This window comes from Physella acuta, unplaced genomic scaffold (assembly GCF_028476545.2).
Source record: "Physella acuta isolate Inbredline_101_S28 unplaced genomic scaffold, ASM2847654v3 ptg000281l, whole genome shotgun sequence".
NCBI lineage: Eukaryota > Metazoa > Mollusca > Gastropoda > Physidae > Physella > Physella acuta.
This window is the reverse complement of record NW_026731800.1, coordinates 62,535-88,147: the sequence shown is the minus strand read 5'-3', so window position 1 is coordinate 88,147 and position 25,613 is coordinate 62,535. Positions and strand designations below refer to the sequence as shown.

At 32.0% G+C, this 25,613-nt stretch overlaps 3 protein-coding genes across 12 annotated transcripts in view; 2 read left to right on the top strand and 1 right to left on the bottom strand.

Moving 5' to 3' along the window:
* Nucleotides 1–241: 241 nt before the first annotated feature.
* Nucleotides 242–10,509, top strand: LOC131939481 (ubiquitin carboxyl-terminal hydrolase calypso). 2 transcript variants are annotated; one of them, XM_059297805.1, is made up of 14 exons: nucleotides 242–454; nucleotides 1,033–1,062; nucleotides 1,224–1,278; nucleotides 1,483–1,612; nucleotides 1,851–1,973; nucleotides 2,182–2,243; nucleotides 2,423–2,574; nucleotides 4,844–4,922; nucleotides 5,194–5,317; nucleotides 6,369–6,383; nucleotides 7,828–8,536; nucleotides 9,001–9,065; nucleotides 9,242–9,334; nucleotides 9,786–10,509. In XM_059297805.1, exons 1-14 carry the CDS (start codon nucleotides 418–420, stop codon nucleotides 10,005–10,007), a joined length of 1,896 nt encoding a protein of 631 aa, XP_059153788.1. In that variant the 5' UTR covers nucleotides 242–417; the 3' UTR covers nucleotides 10,008–10,509. The 2 variants fall into 2 exon arrangements, with proteins under 2 accessions (XP_059153788.1, XP_059153789.1); XM_059297806.1 differs by lacking the exon at nucleotides 6,369–6,383.
* A 499-nt stretch (nucleotides 10,510–11,008) lies between these two features.
* Nucleotides 11,009–18,387, bottom strand: LOC131939477 (uncharacterized). 7 transcript variants are annotated; one of them, XM_059297798.1, is made up of 8 exons: nucleotides 18,356–18,387; nucleotides 14,718–15,617; nucleotides 14,104–14,284; nucleotides 13,559–13,884; nucleotides 13,217–13,414; nucleotides 12,712–12,928; nucleotides 11,980–12,448; nucleotides 11,009–11,881 (listed from the first exon to the last, which is right to left on the bottom strand). In XM_059297798.1, the coding sequence occupies exons 2-8, from the start codon at nucleotides 15,450–15,452 to the stop codon at nucleotides 11,563–11,565; spliced, it is 2,445 nt and encodes an 814-aa protein (XP_059153781.1). In that variant the 5' UTR covers nucleotides 15,453–15,617; nucleotides 18,356–18,387; the 3' UTR covers nucleotides 11,009–11,562. The 7 variants fall into 7 exon arrangements, with proteins under 7 accessions (XP_059153781.1, XP_059153779.1, XP_059153775.1 ...); XM_059297796.1 differs by having other exon boundaries at nucleotides 18,284–18,369; XM_059297792.1 differs by lacking the exon at nucleotides 18,356–18,387 and adding an exon at nucleotides 18,145–18,281.
* Nucleotides 16,768–25,613, top strand: part of LOC131939479 (thioredoxin reductase 1, cytoplasmic) — a 31,170-nt gene continuing 22,324 nt past the window's right edge. The window contains exons 1-2 of one of the 3 annotated variants that reach the window (XM_059297803.1): nucleotides 16,768–16,953; nucleotides 22,800–23,096. In XM_059297803.1, the coding sequence (XP_059153786.1) occupies nucleotides 22,995–23,096 (102 nt within the window). In that variant the 5' untranslated portion in view covers nucleotides 16,768–16,953; nucleotides 22,800–22,994. Of the gene's footprint in view, nucleotides 16,954–18,245; nucleotides 18,371–18,448; nucleotides 18,578–22,799; nucleotides 23,097–25,613 lie in introns of those variants that run through there. The other 2 variants (XM_059297802.1, XM_059297799.1) reach the window with 2 other exon arrangements.

Sequence of the window (25,613 nt, the reverse complement as noted above, 5' to 3'; positions counted from 1 at the left end):
CTCTGGGGAAGACCTGTGATATATTTTTTCACTCTTTTGATTGCTTGAGCTTCAATGCAGTTTTTTTCCAGAAAATGTATCCTTAAGACAGAGTATAGTTAATACTGTATTTTTACAATGATAATTTGGGGTTTAAATTTTTACTTGCTTATCATAAACAAATTATTATTAAAATTGGGAAATTCATGAAGTAAATTGGCGAAACAAAAAAAAACAAGTTATCTCCCCTGCTAATGTATACTTCCGTCAAATAAAATAAATATAGAGTCTAGATCTAGACCTAGATCTAGTGATTTATTAGTGATTAAATGAGTTTGTAGACACATGTTAAAAGAAATACTTACGCAATTTAGAATATAGATCTATTTGAATATTATCTTTTAATGTAAAACAATATAAAAATTAAAACACACAGACATGAATAAAGGGTGGCTGGAGCTAGAAAGTGATCCTGGTAATTTTTGAGTGTTTTTTTTAGGCTTTAGGTAGTTTAGGCCTAAAGTTTTTTTTTAATTATTTTTATGAGTTTTTTAATGTAAATTTTTGGATTTTTACAAATTAATATTTGTTTGGCTACACCTGCTCAGGCTACTGCAGTGTCTGCTGCTACAAGTACACACTCACTTCAACATAGTCTAGAGTCTAGACTAGAACTGACTTAGGTCTGAACGGCTTAGCAGTCCAGCTCTCTACTGCTAGACCACTCTGTCCCCTAATTACCCTAATTGTGTAATATACTAAAATAAAAACTTTTAGTGTTAAGTGCTGTTGAGGGACAGCAACCAGTGATGGGGAATGGAGGGGGGGGGGGGGAATTGATAGTTCTTTCCAAAATAGTTCGTGACCCAACATTTTTGTAACCAAATATTTTGCAAAATTTAGCGGAAAACGCCTATTGGAGGCTTTAATCTACTCTACTGTCTATTATCTCTAAACACTATGGTTGAATGTGGTATAGTAATAGTAGTATAGTAGTAGATCTTTAGAATATATGAATATGAATATAGATTCTAAATGGATTTTTATTTTCAGGCCTGTTCACATTGCTGTTAGAAGATTTCGGTATGTTTTTCAAATAACTTATTTTTTTACAATGTTGTGCAAGTTTTCTTATTTTGTATGCATTGTTAAAAAGTTGGTTCATTATTTCATGTTGATAAAAAAACAAAATTAGTTACAGCTTTACAACAAGCAACATATTCTAGATTTTTTTCTACTTATAGGTGTGAATGGAGTTCAGGTGGAAGAAATTTATGACCTGCAAAAACCAATGGAAGGGTAAAACAATTTAATGCAAAATAATGTATTTTAAAATCTCTAGTCATATTGTATGATTTTGTTTAAAATACCGCTTATTAAATATTAACACTTAAGTGGTTCAAAGACAAACCCATTTAGTAACATTTTTACACCTTATTTAGATGCAAGCATGTAATATTTAAATTTTAATTAATTTAATCGTTTGAAAATTTTAAATTTCAGGCCTGTTTATGGTTTTATTTTTTTGTTCCGTTGGATTGAAGAACGAAGAAGTCGGAGGAAAACAAATACAGAAGTTGAATCATTTGTAACAGATGCTGATGCTGTTAATAATATATTTTTTGCCCAGCAGGTAAATATGATTCTATATAAACTTAAAATCAAAGTTTCAAAATCATTTGTGTAACTTGTAATTGCATATCCTTTGAAAAATCCCTTAGAATTCAAGCGGATTATGAAACAGTACTTTCATGGTCATTTGTTTTTAAAACGTGTAATTTCATCTCCATAAAATAATATATCATTATTCTGAACTTAAAACTTTCACATTTTGAAACACAATTATGATTTATTTATATATTTTCCACCAGATTATTCCCAACTCCTGTGCCACACATGCTTTACTTAGTGTTTTGCTGAATTGTGACAACAAACTTAAACTTGGGAAAACTTTGAACCTGATTAAAGATTTTACATATTCAATGTCACCAGAGGTTTAATTTATGTTCCATTTGTATTTAAAATCACTTTTGTGCTCTTAAGTGCTGTTTGATTTGGTTTCAAATTTGAAATTACGGTAAAAAGTAAAGCCATTCTAAAAGCTTTGGCAATTTTTATTTTACTTTACAAGCCAGTCTGTTTGATTTTATTAATAGACAATTTTGCTATGTTATATTAATGGCTAATCACATTATTATTTAGGACAAGGGTTACGCTATAGCTAATATGCCAGAACTAGCAAGAGTCCACAACAGCTTTGCTAGGTAAGAGTGAAATACAATATGTTTTATGAAAGTTTTCAAAATTATTTTGTTTTTAACTCCTTTCTTTAAACTGAATCAAATAGTTTGTCAATTTAATTCATTATTTTTAAAAAAAAAATATTTAGTTTAGTTCATTGAAATAATTTTCTATAATTAACCTGTTGCTTTGTTCTTTTTAGGCCTGAGAATAGTAAACCATTACCAGAGAAGCAAGCCGGCCTTTCAAGTGTAAGAACAATGGACTCTGAAACTTTTCACTTTGTCAGCTATGTTCCTATTCATGGTCGACTATTTGAGCTAGATGGATTGAAACCACATCCGATTGATCATGGTATGGCTTAAAATTATGCAAAGCACTTGAGAATTTTTCTGGTTAAATGGAAGTATGCAGGGGTGCCACTTTTCCGGGATATCCCGGATTTCCGGATTGGAGAATCATATTTTTTTCCCTTTCCGGATTCGCAAGATTTGAGTTTGAAAATTTCCGGGTTTGCAGTTTAAAAAAAAAAATTTAGATCGTTTTAAGCTTGAAAATTTTGGCATTGTAAAAATCGTTTTTATCGTCAACACTCCCGCTAATGACCTTTTCCGAAAAAAATGAATAGTAAATGACGTCAGCAACAATCTCACGCGTGCGCCAAGGACCAAATACAAATGGGCTGTATCAGATGGGTGAGGCTATAGACGGAACTTTTTGATGTCATTCGTGGTGTGGTTGTCTGGCTATTTATTACCATATGGGTTGGGGGTAAAACTCGCATTATTTACGTGATGTCATCAATGGGATATCGCTAGGCTGTGTAATAAAAACAACTAAATCCTACAATTACTAGATCTAGCTCACTAGCATCGCCGATCGTCTTTTAAAAAAAAACAACCGAAAGATTTTGCTCCGATCAAAAAAAATTTTTTTTTTTTTTTGTATTTGGTATTACCAAAAGAAAAGAAAAAAAAAACTATTTGAAGGACTATTTTATGTATTTTTACTACCTCTTACCCGCTTCTTCAAGGTCGCGCTGACCGTAAGACCTACGTCACGAGACCACGTGAACACAGTCTGAGTCGTGTCTCTCGGTCAAGGCAGTTCTACAAGTACAAGCGCTGTTTAATTTTAACGTGGTTATTTTTTTATTAAGGGACTTCTTCTAGATTCAAGAAAAAAAAAACTAGAACTGCATCGTTTTATATCATTAAACAAAATATGTAGGCCTGCTATAATTTAGTTACACAATCTAGCAGGGTCTACATCTAATTTTTTTTTTTTTTTACTTTGGTAAAACGTCATTGAAATGTTTAAAAAACCTTGAAGTACAGCGTCTGAGAAAATAGCCGCTATCACTGCCCCCTCACAACCGCTTGTAAAAAACAAAATCAGCTTTTCACTTAGTCGGGCGGCTACATCTCTGACATGAGTATTACTAGCGTAGTTACTTCTAAAATTATTTTTAAAATTAACTTAATTCTGTTATTCCGCGACATGAACTTAAAACTTCCACGATATTTCACGATTGAAATTGGGGTCGTTCATAAATGACGTCACACTCGTAGGGGGAAGGGGGTCCGTAATTTTGTCATGAGGGGGAGGGGTTCAGATGGTGTGACATCACACTTTTGCATTAACCAAAAGCTATGTTAGAAAACGAATTTTAGCCGTTATTTCGCGTTTTAGAATATTGTTTCAATAAAGTGTAATAGGAATTGAGAATTGATTAAAATACTCTTATGTTGACAGAGGTCAAGCAAGATTTTTGGAAAAATATCGTATTTTAAGAAACATTCGACTGCAATTTTTAGGGGGGGGGGGGGGTGTAGGCTGAGGTGTGACGTCATTTTAGAGGGCGGGGTCTGGCTTTTTGTGACGATATGTGACCGAGGGGAGGTGGGAGGTAAAAATCGTCAATAAAGCGTGACATCATTTATGGATGACCCCATTGGTGGTTGATTGGCAAAACAGGGTTTAAGGTTTTTGTTGTGGCTGATAATAATTAAAGCCTTGAATAGCTACAGTAAGTCAACCCTGTATTTTAATACAGTGACAATCTTATTAAGGGTCTGCATATAGTGGGATTATTATTCAATAACAAGACATAGAGGTTAGCAAAACATTTGTTACTTAACAGTTGGCTGACTATACACTAACTCAAGCTAGGAAGTTCTAAAAAATTAAATAGTTATGTTATAAAAGCTGGCTGGGGGGGGGGGGAGTTCTACAATAGCACATTATGGGGTAGGCCTAGAGATGGGACTAACATTGTAAACTAATTTTATTGTAAGCACAATCCTTTAAAGATTAATTTTTATTTGAAGCTTGTTACAAAGAAAATAAATCCATTTTAAAGGAATGTAAATTGAACATAATATGAATCAAATGTCTCAGAAAATAATGAAATAATAGTCCATTTTATTTTGAAATTCCGCGCGGAATTAAGTTTCAGGGTTTCAAAAATTTAAAATTTTAGTTTCAGGATTGGTAAAATTTTGGGATTCATTTTCAGGATTCACTTAAAAAATGAGTGGCACCCCTGAGTATGTGAAGTTTATATTCACCTTTTTAAAATTCCTGTTTCTGCTTCACAAAATGACTTCATTTTTTTCCTAAGGTCCATGGGAAAAGGGGGAAGATTGGACAGAAAAATTTCGACGTGTTATTACTGACAGACTTGGCATGGCAACAGGAGGGTAAGAGGTTTTTTCAATTGATTCTTTTATATAAATTAGGCTTGTTTGTAAGACAACATATACTAACAATAATAGAAACATGGCATGAAATATATTTTGTTTATATTAGTTTTTATATAATTATTATCCCCAAACCACAATGAGCTTTTAATTAACTTAAATGGCTGTAGAAAATTTGAAATATATACTTTTATTGTAAATTTTACTTGGGAAAGCATTAATAAAATACATTTTGTGTATATTACAAACTGCATTTAACGTCTGCTTCCAGTGAACCATATCATGATATTCGGTTTAATTTAATGGCTGTGGTACCAGACAAGCGCCAGCTTTTGGAACACAAACTTTTGACCTTAAAAACTAACAGAAAAATTGTACTTGAAGCTTTACAACAGGTTAGTGTTTGGGTTTGTGTTATGGTTTGGTAAGTGATGTCTCATGTTGTTTTGTTTGTTTTTTGCATTGTAATTTAATGTTCTATTTCTTTTGATGTATAAAATGTCTGCTTGTACTGTTTTTAAATCTTTTTTCAACCTTGTAATTACAAGTTTTATAGTTTTTTTACATGAATTTCTTTGTCCTGTTAATTCGGATAACATACACATCTGATGTACTAACAAAAGCTTAAGAAGAGTGGTTTTTTTTACCATTTTGTCTGAGCTGTAAATTAAGCTGTTGCTTCAGACACAGTAACGCTGATGTTGCTATTGGAACAACATATTACCTACAAATGTTCCTTTTAAAATAGAAAATTGAAGTTATAATATGATTTTTAGATCTACATTTCAATTTCTCTTTAACTTTATTATCCTTGATAAAACTGCTTTTAGTTTGAATTCTGCTCACCAGATGTGAACATAATTTTTGTTTTGTTTTTTAAAACATTTTAATCTGTGAGATTGTTGTCTTGTCTGTAATTGTCAAGCATCTTCACTCTTTTTCAATCTTTTTTTTCTGGCTTATAAAAAGCTCATGGTTTGTCCATTTGCAAAGCATTCTCTCAAACTGTAGCTTAACTTTAGATTTCTTGTAAAAGTAATTTTAAAAATTTGTTTGATTAGTGATCCATATCATACTTCTGGGGTAGTTAATTGATCACTAAAGTATATAGATGATTTAGATTTTTATAAGTACTGTAGGTGCTATTAACTAATCATTAGGGCCAGCTGCTTTCAATATAAAAAGATTAAGTAATAATGTTGCACCTAATTTTATTTGTTAAACTTTTGGTGAACATGTAAACATAACAAAATGGCACATACTGAATGTATTTTATGACTAAAACTATTACCTTTTAAGAAATCTGGCTAAATAACTATATTGGTAGATCATGCCAATGTTTTAGAAGTATGATAAATCCCCTAGAAGTATGATAAAAACTCATTGAATAATTCAATTTTAAACAAGGTTGTATAACTTTTTTTCTCCTTTGAACACCAAAATTAGCTGCTGGATACAAAGGTAATACAAGTTTTCAGTTTAAGGACCCAGAAAATTTAGCTCAGAACTTTAGTTTGTTCTTTCTGTTTATAATTTGTTACTGCTTAAGTTTGAAGCTTTTTATTTTCTATTTGGGTATTGTTGGAATTTGTTTGCTATTCTTGTTATACATTATTTTAATTATTTTCCAAAAAAATTGTTTCAGTTTACAATTACAGAGAGTTTTTTTTTTGTAGTTGCTATCACCCATTCAATAAAGTTTTTAGTTCTGTATATCATTATATTTCTTTAATTTCATTACACATTTAAAAAAAAATGTTTTCTAATGCTATATCTTTTTTTAATAATCAACTTAACTTAAATTATAAATTTTACTTAAGTACTATAAAATGTTTTGGAAAAGGGAGTGAAGAGCTTTAAATTACGTTTTATAATTTTTTAAACGCTGAACAACATGCTTGATGCACTGTTTGAGTATCAAAGCTTACAGCAGCTCTCATGGTGCAAGCAATAGTGTAAAACCTTTACAGCTTTTAGGATTCAAGCACTTAAAATTTAGTAAAAATTGTTTCAGTTGGGACATTAAAACTAACAGCTTGAATGGGTCAATAAGCATGCATTTTTAGCAGTATGATTACAAATAAAACATTCAGATTATTTAATTACAGTGGCAAACATCACTTTAAAACCATCACATTTTTAAAAATGTATTTAATAAACACAGCAGTAAATTGGTTTAACAAACACATCCATAATAAGGGTAGGTAGTCTGAAAAATTACCTAACATAATGAAAATGAATTAGAATTCACTTGCAAGTTAATAAGCTTGCTTGTGGCATAAAAAAAGCTAAAATTTGCTAACTTACACTTTTACAATCTTTGTTTTTAAGAGGTAGATGGCTTAAGGTTAATAAAAATCAAACAGCTTATCTCTTCCTTAAATTCAATAAAATACAAACTCTCTTACTTAGGTTCTGTGGTGTTCTATAAACAAACTGTTGCCTTTCTGCCCTGGTTCATTTGTTTGGCATACATGCCTTTGGAAAAAAATGCTAACAATTTATTTTCTCACTGACTCAAGATTGTTATTTTAAAAAAAAGCTTTTGTTTAGTTTCTCATTGTTAAAATGGCTCCAAGAAAGCATTGCCGGCTATTACAACATGATTCTTGCTAAATTACAATTCACCTTTGAATTTTGTTTTATTTGCTGTGTTAACTAATACTGGCTAATTATCATGTATAATATCTTTTTAACTAACCAGTTTTGTAAATATTTTTTTGTTTTATACATTAACTAATCTGTTTTTATACATAATAGTAAAGTTTGCTTGGAATTTCCTAATTTGATTTGCTTAATGATCTTATTTGAAATTAAATAATAATTTTGAAACTGACAGTATGTATACAGAATATATTTTTAAAATAATTATTTTATTTTAGTCATAGAATTTTTTTCTTTGCAGGTTGTCTCCCCTACCACCAGTGAAAAATCAGATTCTGACTGCAAAAACCAAAGCAGTGAGAACAAAAAGACAGTGACTTTCACAACAGCTCCTCCAACCTTTGCACCCTCACCCAGTGCAGTGACAACTGTGTCGCCCTCAACTTCTTCCCTCCCTAACAGCGCTGTGTCAACCACTGCCTCAGTTTCAACCCACTCAAACACATCAGTGCTAAAATCATCCACAAATCTCTCAAACCAGAATGAGCAGATGAAACTTAGGTCATCTTCTACCTTAAATAAACTTTCTCACACAGACGGTCAATGTTCTCTATCAGATGCTCAGACTCTGACCGATGAGAAACCTGTTGTAACTTCTGAACCTTTAGGGATAAATGGCATAAAAGAAAATGAAAAGTGTAATATAAAACCAGAACCAATGGATGTGAACACAGAGGTGAAAGTGGAGATCAAGACGGTCAAGGTTGAAAATTGTGCGGCATCAGAAACAAAAATTACAGTGCAGGTGAGTTCAAGCAATGGGGGTGTGTGCACGGACATCACCAAACCCCTCAGCATTGAGACCAAGTTCAGCAGCTCACCCTGCGCAGCCAGCAATGAGAGCACAGATACAGCCTCAGAAATAGGCAGCGGGTTCAGCTCTCCCGGAAGTTTGAATACAAGCTCCTGCCAGAGCAGTCCTCAATTTTTAGAAAGTGGGACTAACACAGGTAGGAATGATACAATTTTTTTGCATTTAATCTTGAAATATTTATTTTCTTATTCATTATTTAAAGATATTGGCCCTAACACAGGCACTTAAGATTAAATATACTTTTATAAAATCATGAAAAAGTAATCTTAACTTTATATATTTATTATAAACAGTATATTTAAAGTTTTCAAGGCAGCCAAATACAACTATCTATTTCTTTATTTTTGTTTTATTCATAAAGGATAAAAAAATTTAAAATAATTTATTTCCTAGAAAGGTATATCTTAAAAAGCCATTAAAAATTTAAATTGTTTATCAGAAACTTAGAAAAGAAGTAACACTTTCAAAAGATTGTATATTTTACCTGTCCTTTAAAGTGTATATAGGTTTTTTAAAAGAGGTCAGTGCTTAAAGTAATTATGTTTTTAATATTGAAGTCATTGGTGACATTTTATTTCTTGCACCTCACTCTTTGATCAGATGGCAGTGATGATGCTTCAAAACTTAAACGAAAGAGAAAATCAAGCCACGTCTTCACTCCAAAGGTAAGACATTCATACAAATATTGTAGGTAAAAGCAGCCTTTTAAGGCTTCTTTTTTAACAATATTGAAAATTATGATGTACATGCACACAAAGCTTCTTCCTGTCACCATTTTGTTTAAATGGCTTTATTTGTGATTTTTTTTTTTCTTATATTAACTTTTGCTCTTGTTTTAAAGGATTTGCTAGATTTGTTAAAAAATGTTGACAAAGAAATAGAATCTTGTGAATCAAGTCTTAAAGAAGAAAATGAAAAGCGCAAAAAGTATAAGGTATTCATTTTTACTCTTGCAAAAATTCATATGTTAAACATTGATCAGCTAAACCAGGGGTCTCCAAACTTTTCAGTCCGAGGGCCGCATTAACTATCAAATTTCAGTTCGGGGGCCAACTTCTTCCAGGAATGTCTTTGATTTTTCTGGGCAAAGTTCCTCAGCCATCACCAACAAATGGTTTTTCCGTGGACAAAAAGATCTCCGCGGGCCGGATGAGAGGACATAGCGGGCCGCATCTGGCCCGTGGGCCGTAGTTTGGAGACCCCTGAGCTAAACAATTAAATATAACAAAAAAATGTTAATTGTTATGATGTTCTATGAAAGCTATACCTCATAAATACTAGTATAAGACTTTATATTCATATAATTATAACTTAAGATAAATATATAACTAAGATTCAATAAAATCTGTTTATATTAACTCGCTGTCCATTTTATCTATTTTTAGATTGATGCTTGCAGAAGAACTCACAACTATGATACATTTATTATGACGTTTCTCAGAATGTTGGCAGAACAAGGACTTTTAGGTGACCTCATGGAGGAAAATATCAATATTAAAAAACCAGGTGGAAATGCCACCACTGGCCCTAAGATGACAAAAAAAGCTTTACTGAAAGCATCTGAAAAGAAAAAGAAAGCAAAAATAAAAAAGAAAGGAAAAAAATAACACCCTTTTAGTATTTTTTAGCAATAATTTATGAATTGAAGTGTGCCACATTGCCAGTTTAATATAAACAGTGTGATATTGTAGTTACTGCCTTTCTACTACCAGCTAAAAATGACTGTTTTTCTGTTGCTGTTAATTTGGGAAGGGGGATATGTTACATTTGATTGATAAATTATAAGACTGTTTTTTCTTCTGTCATCTTTATTGGGTATATATTTTTGTTTTTGTTATAAAAGGCCATTGTAATAATTCCTGAAATATTCTTTAATGACTATTTAAATTGCTATTGTAAATTTGTGTATAAATGTAAAAAACATTTTTCTGTAAACTAATTGTGGAATGCTTTACTCTTTTAATGTTAAGCACTTTTACAAACTGTAATCACAAGCTTTGATGAAGTGGCTGATGTTGGTCCTGGATACGGTCTGAATTTGTTTGAGCATTAAATTTACATTGCTGAGAAAAATGCAAGCAAATAAAAATAAATAAAAATTTCATGCACTTACTCATGACTTGTCAATCATTCTGTATTCTTGCGTATGCATTCCTAAACTAAAGTGTAACCTATTAAAGACTTGTGTTCTGTTACTAACAATAGATATAGCCGACATCTGTCATAAAGACAGCCTAATGGTATTAGCTAAATAAAATATGAATTTTTTTTACTTAAAATTTGAGGGATTTTATTTTGTGATTTTACTTTACACTTAAATGTAATTATGACAGTTATTTAATAATTTGTTTTCCACAACTTAAATACTTAAGAAATTAAAAACTAAAAAGCGCAAACATTTTACAAATACAATAATTGACTGGATCATACTTGTTAAATTATGTAAGTATATCTTGTAGATTTGAAATCAATTAACTAAATCAATTTTTATGTGGTCAAATTAAGCTTACTTTTTTTTTAATCTCACATTACCCAAAAACTATGTCTTTTTACTGCTAAAATGGTTCAAGATAATCAACCCAGTCTTCAAATATGACAAAATAAAAAGTGTTCTAAAAAGATTTTATTCAAATTTTTACAAGTAAGATTCTTTATAGTTTGATATATTTATAATTTTGAATTGCAATGACCAACACAATAGCCTTTTTCTTATAGGCAATTAACTGTGACATCAAAACAAGTGAATAAGAAACATTTTTAAAAATTCAAATGTATAAACATACATACATGTACGTATATATAATTTTATATATATATATATATATATATATATACACACACACACACACACACTATTGCTAATGCTGAATCATCGTCATTAGAATAGTTTACTTTTCTAGTTTCCAGAAACAGACATTAAGGTCTGAAATGGTACTTTACCTTTCATCTTACAAACAGTTTAAATTAAAAATCAATGCTGTTATTTGATAATTTTTTTACATGAGCCTTCTGTTTGCCACACTCTTTTTGTTTTGACATACATTGCTGATTCATTAATTAACTTTTTTTTTATATTTTAAGAATTAAGTAAGTATTGAAACCTAAAATAAATATGAGTCATAATTTACACTTGTTTTACATAAATGTGTTACAGAAAAACAATCATCTTATGATTCTATGCTCATCAATGTTGCCATAACGAACTCCATTTTCTCCTATGGGCCAAGTCTGGAGGTCATTATTATAACCATGGTAAGCTTGCTTGGGTTGTGCAGTATGGTGAAACACAGCAGTTCCTAAACCATTGTACATGCCTGTCCCAATACCTTCGTAATGTAAAGAACCTCTATGGTGAAAATTTCCTTTGGCAGTAACAGACTCATTATCCATACAAAGTCGCAGTTTATCCAAAAGATATCCTGACCAGTCCGATGAAGGGTTGCTTTTGATTTGGTTGTGCTGGAATTTTTTCTGCAACTTTCTGTGAATGAGTTAAAAAACAATTAACATATTTCTAAGAACTTTCAAAAAACATTGCTGAGAATTTTTAAAATGTATTTCAAGTCTATTTTTTCTTACTTTGTATACTTGCTATATTCCTCAAATGTCATCCAGTTGTCTACTTTACGTTTGATCAGCGCCAAACCTGAACTCAGCTCTTCTTCTTGTGCTACAGGTAGAACTTTAGCTGCTAGTGGGTAAATATCCTCTACTTTAACATATCTGTGCTTGAACTTCTTGCTTGGCTTACTATTATTCTTTCTCTTGTTGTTATTAATTTCATTAGTGTTTTTGTGAGCAACTCCTCTATCCTTGCTGTCATATCTAGCAGCCTCTCTGGAGTTCTTTAACTTTGTGGCACTACTGTTAGGGCCAGTAACAGGAGCAGATAACTGTCTTGGGCTGTTACTGTTGTACTTATTTTTCAGTTCTGTTTTTAAGGACAAGGACTGACGATTTGTACTTTGTTCTTCCATGAGACACCCATTTAGTAGACCAAGACTTCCATTAATAGAATGTGTAGGTTTATCACCAGGATACAAGAGAACTGAAATATTAGATTTAAAAAAAATATGTAATAGCAACATTTTTATAATTTGTATTTTGCAAACATGAAGCTAAGTTTATAATATGCAGTTTTGCTAATTAAAAAAAAATATATATAAATAAATAAATGAAAAAAAAAATTATATATATATATATATATATATATATATATATATATATATATATATATATATATATATATATATATATATATACACATATATATATGTGTATAAAGATGAATTTTTTTAAAAATCTTTTTACCTCTGTCTAGTGTTTTAAGTGTAAAAGGGAGTCCACTATCCTCAAACAGTTTCTTCACATCAAAGTATTCTTTAAGTTTTTCCCTTCTGAACTGATTGACATGACTAGCCATCTCACCACCAAGTGTGGACTCTGAACAGTGGTCATCAATTGGTTTATAGCCAATCTTGATGACACCTGGAACATCATCATAGACTATTCTTTGTTCTGGTGACATCTGAAACAACAATGTTGATGTAGTCAGCAATGCTAAATCTGAAAACCAAGCAGCTACTCCCAGATTTTATGTTATAGTTTATTCTAAATCATTGAAACTAAAATAGAAAAAAATAATTTGTAATGAGTGAAAATAACATCTTAAGACTTACAATTAATGCCTAATGTAAAGATATGGTTTCAATTCAGCACAATATACTAATTTATAACCAATTACTAAGGCTATATTTTCTTTGATTAGATTGAATTTTTTGAATCCCTCATTTAATAGTTTTAAATATAAACTTACACTTCTCTTCACATTATTCCTGCTAAGGACAACTCTGTCATGCTTGCGAAGGTCTACCAATGCCTCTGGTGAAGATGGCACCATGGCCTCTTGCCTAAGATCCAATTCTGGAAGTTCTAGAGAGTGGGGTGTGCTTGTACGAGAACTTGACAAGGTTTTGCAAGAAACAGGTCGGGAATTTTTTGCTGATGTCATTCTCTACATGAAGTTTGTACAGCTTAATGAGTTATGTGAATTAATATGGTTAAATATTTAAAATAAGTTAACACTTTAGTCAACAATTATTTTTTTAGATAAAAAATTACTGTTGACTAAAAAAAATCATAAAATAATATAACTCACTTTTTTGTCTTCAGCTGGACCAATGTCATGAACATTGTCTCTGACTCTTGTTTCATCAAGTGTTTCATCATTAGATCTTGACAACATTTCTTTATGTGATTTTGCTGCTGTGGATTGTTTCTTTAATAACATGTCTGAAGTTTTAACATTTTGTACATTTTGTTCGTGGGTTTTAACAGAGTGGGATCTGACTTCAGAATAAGAAGATTGAGGCTCTTCTTCAACTCTAGATCTTAATAGCTTTAAGGTTTGGACTTGTTCTTGATTAAGTGCATCGTCAAAGACTTCATTCTCCTTGTCTGGTATATGCAATGTTTTATAATTACCTGCAAATATTGAACTGGAATGTACTACTTTGCCTGAAACTTGTAATTGATTTTTAAAATCTTTTCATAATCACCTTTACTATTAGTTAAAGTAAATGTTTTAAAATAATAATTGAATTAATTTTTTAAAATACAACAAAATAAAATATTTCAGTTTGCTTAAAAAACTATTAATTCTATATGAACTAAAACAAAATTATAAGACAATTTTTTAAATACCTTTTGAGTGATTACTACTGCTAGAAGATATGCTTAAGCTTTGTTTTTCAGCATTTCTTCTTTGTTTTCTCCATGCTGTGAGACCTTTGTTTAAATCTTTGTAATTTAACTTATCATCTGAATCTGTGTCAAGTGATAAAATCAAATCATCCACCTCACTTTCACTTAGTGGTAACTCATACTGTAAAAGAAATGTTTTTTATAAAGTCTAGTGCTTTTTATAATTTTAACTTCTATTGTAATCTTTAACTGTTCACTAAAATATATAGATGAAATTCCTACTAAATATTTGGTTAAGTCTGTCGGTCTGTAACATGATAAGGGGAACAACCAAAGAAATACCTAACAGAACAAGCCAAGCAGAGTGACAGACATAAAAATGATTTTCAGATTTAAACATTTGTAATAATTTGTATTGTTTTTTTTTATGCCTGCCTTCTAACAGCAATAGTAATTCATAAATATGTAAATAATATGTTTAGTTTTATTCATACCCTATAAATTAATGAAACTGAGTTTATTTTTAATTAAATGATTCTTGCAAATTTCTTATCAAAATGTATTATTTAGTATGGTATAGTGAACTTAAAAGCCTATACTTAATAACATCATACCTTAGAAATTAGTTTCAGAAATTTTTCTCTTGAAATGGACCAGCTTTTATCAGTGTCAGCCAGTAAGAATAAATCCATGAGACGAATTTGGTTTAGAGTCAGAAATCTGTCAAGTATCTCAAGACCTTCAGGAGGAGGAAGAGTCATTACAGGAACTGGAGGACGAGGTTTAGGTGGTAGAGCAACATCATGCAATAACAATGGCTCCAGTTTACAGAGACGATTGGCACGTAACTTTGACTCCACTCTCTTTTCTATTTCAGACTTGTTAGTCTTTCTGGCAAGAAAAGCTTCATTAAGATTCATGTTATCAAGGTCATTCCTGATTTGTTTATGTTTTGTCATCCAGCTTTTGTAATTGCTGCGCTTTTCATTCTCTTCATGTATATCTTTTTCCTCTTTGGATGGTTCTTTTATTATTTCTTGAGGGGGTTTTAGTGGATTGTTTAAAACTAGTGGAGGAGGTAAGGGCGCAACATTATGATAGAGTCCCAGTCGATGCTTAAATGGTGTTTCCATTGAAGGTGCTAAAATTATTCTAGTACGCTTTGGAGGCCCACCAAATATTTTCACTGCAGCCTTATAATGTTTGACGTGAGCTAGATCTCTCTGTTTAAACAACTCAAGTCTTTTTTCAACTGGTATATGATCGAGATTATATGGATCAAAGAGCCGTTCCATATCATAGCTAATATCCATATCCAAAAGAAATTTATCATGGTTTTGAGGTGCCATGGCTGATATAAACTTGAATTTTTAAAATGTGGATGTGGTTGTCTTTCTTTTTATTTCTACAAATAGTCTTTAGTATTTTCTACAAATGATGTTCAGATATCAAATACAATTCTATTCTTTAAGAAACAAATTAAATAATAATAAGGTAAGTACAGCATAATTCCTCTGAAAATGACAAATAGATAAAAAGAAGTTAAATAAAGTTTACATTTAATTTTAATATAACTTTTTTTTTACCATTAGGCCTATATATGATATTGATATGTCTAGTTATTTATTAATTAATATTTATTATTTAATACTTTAATTAATTACGAATAATTAAATAGGTTATGTAATGTATATCTGTGTTTCTTTAAGACATTTTCTCCATATTTTCTCTATATAAATTCTGTTTCATTGGGGGGGGGGGGGGGGGGGGGGGGGGGGGGGCAGTGCACTCTCCTCTAAGAGATGCCTGAATGTACTTCTTAGTGTATACTGTAATTACTAATTATAATTAAACTTATTTTAAAAAATATAATTAGTCTATAAATCTATTTCACTTCTTTGTCTTTTGAAGTAAAGCGTTCCAAATTTAATTTCATTTATTCATTTTAATCGATTACTTAGCAATATTATTAGTGAAGTTTAAATTTATTTAATAATTTTAGTTTAAACTATAATAATTAAAAAATATAATAATTTATAATTAATAAATAACTGACTAAAATATATAATAATAAAAATAAATCAAATAATTATTAATTAATTAATGTAGTATATGTAGTGTACTAGTAGTATGTAGTATGTAGATCTACTAACTACTAAGTAAAGTAGTAAGTACTATTAACTAATAACTATTAAGTTAACTATTTATTATTATTAACTATTTATTATTTATTTATTACTAATTACTTAATTACTATTATTACTAATTAAATACTATTATTAGCCTACTACTATATTATTAACTATATGTATACTCATAATATTAATTTCTGCGTTTGTCAAAAATATTAAGCCTTTAAAAGTTTAAATGGTTTTATTAGATTTATTTAATCATCTGCTTCTCACGATTTAAGTTTGTGAGTAATTTAGATCCAGAATCTAGATCTAGTAGCATACTTGCTGTGCATAATAAAAATACATTCGTTGCTATTGTATACAAAGTAGCGCCCCCTGTTGATATAACTTTAAGGCTTTAAGAAATTATTTTTTTAAAGTGTGACGTCATTTAGATCTATTTTTAAAAAAGGAACCTCCACTACCCTTTCTCTATCCCCCCACCATCCTTCGACACACATTTCACACTAGATCTTTTCTTAGTCTTAATCTATGTCGTTTCAACATATGTTTCTCTGTTTTATATTTCCCTATGTAAAATCGTCAAGTTAAAAATGAACAATCTAATGATAATATGCTCTAGCTAGAGCTAGATTTATTACGACGATAATAAATACAGTTCCCCAAACACCACGTCTACAGCTCCCACTCTGGCCATCAACAAAAGCCCGGTAAGGTAAGAAGTATAACTACTATACTACTATAACAGGGGTCGGCAACCTGAGGCTCGCGAGCCGCATGCGGCTCTTTTGATATCAAGATGCGGCTCTCCAGCTCCTTGAACAAATACTAATAATCTTAATAAAAAAATAAAATATTTGAAATAAAAAAAATGTTAGTGGCTCTTTTAAACCAGGGAAATTTTGAAAATTGTAACTTTTGGCTCTTCCGCTTCAAAAGGTTGCCGACCCCTGTACTATAACCATACACGTTTTTTTGCCTCGGGCTAATACTTTTTATCTAGTTGGAAAGTAGATTCTAGATCCAAATCTAAATAAAATTTATTTTGAGTTCAACTTGCCTAAATCTTTGCCGAAATTTTTTTACCCCCCCCCCCCCGTACGAAATAAAATTTCTATAATTTATATAGAAAATATATACTTTTAACAGTGTCCGACCCCCCCCCCCCCAAAGAAAGTCTACCGCCCCCCCCCCCCCCCCCCCCCCGAAAATTTCAAGTGCCCCCCCCCCCCGGAGAAAATGTCTGGAAGAAACAAGGAGTTATCCATAAATGACGTCACACTTTTTTTTGACGATTTTCCCCCCTCCCCATCGCCATCGTCACACATCATTACAAAAAGCCAGACCCCCCCCCAATTAAAGTACCTCAAACCTCAGCTCATACCAGTGTTTCTTCCAGACTTTTTTTCTCCGGGGGGGGGGGGGGGGCGGACTACATTTTCCGGGGGCGGACACCGGTAAAAGTATATGTTTTCTATATAAATTTCATTTCGTTCGGGGAAAGGGGGGGGGGGGCGGTAGATGACTTTCTTTCGGGGGGGGGGGGGGGGGGTTTAAACATCAATTTGAAATATTCTAAAGCCGGAAAAGTACACACAATATAATGACGTCGAGAGTAAACAGAATTTAAAAGCCAATGATGAAAAAATACAAAATAATAATTACGTCATCGATACTCGATAATAAAGACACTGACATTTGTTTAGGCCTAATCTTAAAATTGGTTTGCGTGCAGAGTTTCTTTCAGGCATCTCTTCGGGTAGAACGTCTAAGCCCCCCACCCCCCACCTCAAAAAAAAGAAGAAATAGAATTTAAATAAAAAATATATACTTTTACCAGTCCCCCCCCCCCCCCCCGCCCCAGAGAATTTTATTCGCCCCATGCAAAAGTTTAAAGTGCCCCTACCTCCACCACCCCCGGAAAAAGTATGAAAGAAAAACTTTGTGCATATAGGTCTTTTCGCATTGGTTGGCTACATTTTGATTGGACCACATCATTACATAGATCATTACATAGATCTACGCTTTATTGTATTCTCATTTACTTAGTTCAATAAAAAATAATCTATTTTAAAGTTCAATAACAAGACATTGCTGATTCAAAAGCAATCCCGAACCCTCAAACTCAAAAGGTAATTTTTGCTTTGTCATTTAGTGAAGTCTATATCTAGTTCTAGGATAGGGTTCCATAAATACTCTTGCGTGCACAAATGTTGTATAAATAAGTCGCATAACTCTTTCGCAAAATTATATAGACCATAAGGCGGTAACCGAAGGTAAAGAAGCCCGCATGAATGAAACGTCTAACTTCTTCAAGAGATACAAGAAATACGAAGCTTGTAAGCCTTTATTGCGAGATTTTTTAAAAACATTAGTTCTAATTTTGGATAATATTTGAATCTAAATGTACTTGTTAGTTCTTGTTGATTAAGTAAGTTTACTGAAGTTATAAAAATTTAGTAACGTTTCTCGTTTACGTTTTTTAGAGTAGTTTAATTAATATTATAATTAATTTTAATAGTCTAGTAAGTTAAAGTTAAGTAAGCTGTAAGACCTAGATTTCTAGATCTAGATTCTAACTAGATCTAGATCTAGTAACTATTAATTTATTAGAGTTTAGTTTAGGCTAGAGTTTAGTTAGATCTAGATCTAGAATCTAGATCTAGTTTTTTTACTCAGTTCTCTCACAGTCAGTCACAGACAGTGTGACAGTACTCAGTGAGTTTAGTTAAGATTTCAGAATAGTTTAGAATTAGATTTTCTAGATTTATTTTAGAGCGAGTCCAGGTCTTTAGGACCTTTTTACTTTCTCGTAGATCTAACGAAGTATAGAGAAAGTATTGTAATCGGGCAAAAAAATCACTTGAAATTTTAACAATTTTCACTGTATTACAAACTACACCTCAGTCCTTCTTCACATCCGAAGTATAGAGGACTTATTTTAAACGGGCAAAAATTATCAATCCAGATTTATCAAAATTAAAATGTTTTATGCGTAATCCAGTCTGAAAAAAACTGGGCTTTGCAATTCTGTCCGTATGTCTGTGTGTGTGTCTGTGTGTAAACACGATTACTTGAGTACCGTTACAGCTAGGTTGATGAAATTTCATATAGAGTAAAGTTCCACGCGCGGTCACACATAGCGAACTCCCGACTTTCATCGGGCGCTATTTTGTAACCGTTTAACACAGGAACAAACCCAAAGTACTATATTATTCCTCTGCCTTTCTACTCTTAATATGTATCAATCATTTTATATTCCTACGCATTGAATTTGAGATATTCATGTTTTAGTGACGTGCTACTTGCGATATTTTTTTCCCCTCTTTTTTTTTCCCTGCGGCCATCTGAACCGGCTTGCGTAACGATCGTGTTTTATACGTTTTAATCCTAGTTTAATAAATAAAATAAATATTTTACACTTTTAAACGTGTTGTTGATTGTATTATTAATTAATAGATTTCAAAACCAAATTAAAAACATGTTAATTAAATTAATTAACGACATTAAAAGTTGACCCAGTAATGACTCAAGGGACGCAACTATAATAATCATAACAAAGGCACGTAACAACCACTGACAAGACATAACGTAACATTTGCTTAGATATGCTTGTATGTAGAGACACAAACTAGATTTAGAAGAAGTAGATGATCGAAATAATTTAAAACAGCAGAAAAAAATAGAAATTATACAGATTCTAGGCTTAGCTTGAAATGTAGAGCATCTAGAACTAGGCTAGTCTAGCTCAAGTCGTTGGTTACGCAGCGCGGTGAAACCACCCAAATCGACACCCAAGCTGCGGCCACCCCTATTCACCTATCAGGTTGCTTTATTAGCCTAATCTATCGTATGTACAGTGTCCCGCACATATTGTAGAAGCTATTTATAGTTAACCTAGTTATAAAAAGCTTTGATTGGTTGGTTTATTCATCTCATCCGGGACCTAGTGTTTTTCATACGGGGAACTAGAATCGCCTTCGACGTCATACCTCGAAACTTTAAAATTTAAAAACTCGACTTCCAGAAGGAGAAAAACAAAAGAATTTGACCTGGATATATTTAGAAATGGACAGGTTTACAGCAGATATCGGTAGTTTCGTATAAAACATCAAAACAAATATTGTACGAAGCGATAAACAGGCGATGACCGCACCGGTGTTTTAACCGCGCGTGGAACTTTACTCTATAAGTATTTTATCAAAATCGTAGATCCTTATCAACTTTTGAGAGATTTCCGATAACCGGAAGTGGTACTTTTTCTACTTTGAATTTTTCAAAAGCCTATAACTTGAGTACTATTTCAGATAGATAAATGAAGTTTCACATGTGAGTAAAAGATCTAATTTTCTACCTTCTGTTAAATTTTGAGTAATTTCCGTTGACCAGAAGTAGTAATTTACGCTACTTCTGATTTCTCAAAAAACTAATGTAAATTTTTAAAGTACTAATAATATTGCGCACTAGTATGCACTTTTTTATTTGCCGTTCACTTGGTGTGCAATTCTTTTGTCTACGAGATTTTATTCTATTTTTAAAACTTTAAGTATTTAAAATGGATTAAAAATCATGTCTATAGCCCGAGTTCCCATCCCCTGTTGTTTTTTATATAAGAATATTCAAGAAAGTTTAGGGGAGATCACTCCTGGTTTATTAGCTTTTAGTAACTCTTAGTCTTACTAGATCTAGCTCTAGATCTTAGAGATCTAGATCTATGAAATGATTACTATGAAGTTCATGAACTTTCTACTTACTTTAATCTAGAATCTAGATTCTCTGGGGAATTTGTATATCAGTGTCACCTGTGTACATAATGGAATCTTCTTTAAAAAAGGGATGTTAGGTTACTGGTAGATATTAGTTGACTGAATAATACACACGTCCCCAACCCTGGTCCTACCATAGGCCTAACCCTAATAATTTCTAACCATAAAATTAGTCGAGATTACAATACTACTAACAACCCAACACACCTATTTTATGGAAGTTTATTTTCAGACATCGGTATCTAAAATCATCCAGATTCTATACTTAGTCTACTAGACATCTAGAATCTATATAGATTCTAGATCTACTAGCTAGACTAGATTAGATCTACTTTAACAACTCTAGCAAATCTAGGGTAAAACTCCATTATAGCGTATTTTATTCTCCCCTTAGCCTACACCTCTGGTTGAGCGTATTTTATTAAAAACATACCGCTAGGATTAGTTCTAGATCTAGGGCCTACTTTTTTTTATGAATGTGTTTTAATTAGAAAAGGTAAAAAACATTATAAATAAGCATTACAGTTCCAATTTAATAGCCAGTGATCATCAGTGGGAGAAAAAAACCTATACAGTTCATTTTGAGTTCACATTGACTTTACTTATCAGCATACATCATAGTTTGGTGAAATTGTGTTGGCCTCAGCTTAATGTGTAAGTAAATATAAGTATTTATACTTACACTGGTGTAATTTATATAAGAAGCAACGTCATGATTCCTAATGATTTAACCCCCCCCCCCCCCCCCCCCCCCCCAATTCCACACATCCTCACAAAAAGCCAGGCCTATCCCCTAAAATGACGTCACACCTAAGCCTAGCGCCCCTCTCAGAGTTTTTCTAAAAATATTTACTAACCTCTGATTGATTAATTTTTATTGAAATGTACAAAATAATCTTTTACCAATAAAAAATCAGTTTGTAGCGTTGTTGCAAAAGCTTTGTCGTCAAACTTTTTGAAAACCTCCTCCCTCTCAGGTGGGGGGGGGGGGTCTAAAATCCAAAAGTTTTGTGGACATCACAAACGGATGGCCCCCTAAATAAAGTATCTAAGTATAAATGGTTAGGGGGGACTTGTATTAAGACAGTGCCAGGGATGCACCACAACAGAAAATTCTTAACTCAATCTTCTGTTATAATATGGTTGATCACCTGGTCAGTGAGATAGTTGAAAACTCACTGCTTGAAACCCAAAGTAGGGCACCCTTTTGTCATCTGCTGATATAGTTTGCTTTATTTGACGTCATAAATGGATGACCCCAAATGCTCATTCTGCGCAACATGTACAGAGGTCTGACTTTACTGATCATCTCTGATGGATTATTTACTAAGTGTCTGGAAGTCTTGCAATGCTCACTGGCAAATCAACATCATTCATGTTTTGTAGTACAACAAGAATATGATTTAACTTGGTGGCATAAAAAGACACTTGTTTTTCTGAAATAATATATCATTGCTGCAATTAAATATATTGATGCTATTTAACACTTTCATTTAACCTAATTTAAGGTCAACAGTGAACATGCAGAACACATGTTTATTCACAAATAAACATTTCATATAAATATTGTTGTTTTTGTTTTAAGCTAAATGTAAAAATACTTTTACATGGTGTTTAATTTTTACCTTATTACCACATAGTATTAGTATGTATGTTTAAAATTTACTAATGAAGTCTTTATGCAATATGCATGAAACTTGAAACAAACTAAACTGATACTTAGTATTCATTACATAGCAACTGATTTTTCAAGAAGGATTATTTTATATGTTAAATATACTATTTTCTTCATCAGAAAGAAGATCATTTTATTGAGCAACAAAGTTTAAGTACTTCAGGAAGTTCATTAACAGCAAGTTCAATAACAGCAAGTAACCTAACAAGCAGATCTGCCTCCAGTGCGGCAACTGCTCTTACCAAAACTCAGACAAGAAATAGTACTGAGTCTGAGGAGAGCTCCACAAGTATCAGAAAACCCCCAAATTTAACCATGCCACCAATTACAGATGATATTAAACAACAGGTGCAGAAGATTATAGATGGTCATGCCATAGTTGTGTTTAGCAAGACAACTTGTCCATTCTGTGAAAAGGTAAGTGTAATGTTTGAATAAAATGTTCAAGTCATCGTTAGGTTATTTCTTATTTTAATGATCATGAACACATAACCTCGTACTGATTTACACTGCTTATACAACACTGCTTGCTAAGTATACAATAAAAGTTCCATATATCACTGTAAATTTAATAACAATTATCTTCTAAATATCTGCTTAAAAATCAATATTTAAATTAGCTTAAATCAATATTTGATTTAAATTAAAAGAAAGCTTCATCTGTAATTTTAAGATTTATCGATCGACACATTTGTCACTATCCCAAGTCAGTTAGACATTGCACCAATTTATAAAAAAAAAATTTAAAATTGATCTTTTCTTTGAAAATAGTTTAGTTCTAAAAGATTAGTTCTTTGTTTTGTGAATTATAAGTCTGCATAAGCAAACTATATAGTTCAGGTTATGGATAAATCCATTTAATTTATTTTTTGGAACACATCCAAACAAGCTCTTTGTATAAGAAAATAGAGTATGTCTTTCTTTACATAAATTAACTAACTATAGTGATACTGACAAACAAATTGTCTTCTTTGCCTGCTTCTGATAAGTGCACATAAGATAAAGTAGCCAGAATAGTAAATACTTTGTGAGGCAGCCAAAATTAGAATCAAGTGTGTATTTTTGTCTTATGTGAGGCATAGACAAAGCTGATAGAATTTCTAGTAAGTATTGTGCATCAAGTAGCGGAGATAAATTATATTTAATTTCTCTGTTCAGTCTGCTTCTCATTGGTTTTACAAAACATGCAGCTACAGTGTGATACCATTGACAAGAAGTCAATTAATCTTTGAAGATTAGCAAATGTGAAGCATTAGATTGTCTAAAGTGACTAGATATGCTAGGATTATCATACAACCTGGCTTAACATAGGATGGCATGAATTATGTAGTCAAAAAGATGTGCTCAGTGTCTAATAATAGCATTTCAATGTGGTGGTTTTTACAAGTCAGTGTTATAAAAAGATAAACATTTGTGAATCCTCTTTCTGTTGTTAAAAAAAATGGTTTAAAATGTGAATCCTCATATTGTTTTCACTGAAGCACAAGAAGAGCACTGTTATATTGAGCTGTTAATTTTTGTGCTTTCTTCTCTTTCCCCCCCCCTCCCCTTAATCTGTATTAGCCACAGTTTCTTAGTGAACCCTGTCTTTAGACTTGGCAATCATTTTTCTATTTGACCCCAGGCAAAGCAATTAGATATTAAGACATCATTAGTGTCAGTCTTATGTCATGACTAGGGATAAAGCAGACAGTTTCTATGACATTATTGATTCCCTGTTCACATAAGTATCAGCTGAGTATATACAAGCAGGTTGTTGGGCTGGCAAAAGTTTGGAGAATCATTTGTTTTGTGTTATATGTAAGCCACTAAGTAGATCACAATTTTTCTGTTGCTCTGGGTGGGATTAATTATGATCTAGTTACTGTAGTGTGATAATTGTCTAACACATTGACCAGCAGCAATCTACACTGTCTAGAAATTTACCAGTACGGCAAGTCTCTGTCTATGAAAGTAGTTCTCAACCATGGTCACATTTATTATAGTGACATCGCGGGGGGGGGGGGGGGGGGGGGGTCAGCATGGTCAGCTTATTAAAAATGAAGAAAATAAACTAAGATCTGTTAAACTTTATATTTGTGAATAAACTTAAGTTATACTTTGGAAAAGGACCTGGATCTCTCCAGGGTAAAGATAGAGAACCAATAAGCACAATGATGCTGTTATGACCTTTACTGTAACAATTTACATGTTATTAATGATTCTTGTGTCTTATCAGTAGTCACTGCATTCTTGGTGGCAGTAACCATGTTTAAATGTTATCAAAGTGTGTTTTGATATCCTTAAGCCCTGTCTTTGTTGTTTTTCTTGGTTGCATATTCAGTTTTAGGGATTTTTTTTACCTTAATTTACTAGCTTAAACATGTTTTGTATTCTCTGAGTATTCCTTTTGAAGTTTATTATAAGAACTAGATCTAGATGAATTAGAAAGGATTCCTTTATATATTGCATATAGTTTTATCCATTATATTTGTTCGCGGCTCCCAAATAATTTTTCAAAGAAACATACTAGGGCACAAATATGCTCATGCCATACCCTTTCACAAATACGTTATTGTCACTTTTTGTATAACGCTCTAACTTTTTTTGTCTCTGTGGCGCGAGTTTGTGAGTCTTTCAGTAATACAGATTAACATATGGCTGTTGAAACATTGCCTAGCCAGCTGGTGTACTGTTCTAGTTTAAAATTTTGCTATGTCATTGATAGTAATGTGAGTCACGGTTGCCTTTCCTTACACCGCCGATAAACAATGACGTCACGGCTCAGACTAGTAATGTGGTTACCCCAATTAAAAAGTTTTTTTTTTAATTAACTGAAAGTAATTAAAAAGGATTGAAACATGTCCGGGTAAAACATAAATTTCAGCGGCTGTTTGCTACCCATGGCCGTGAATTATCTCAAATAAATGCGACATGGGGCGTTAAAATAAATGC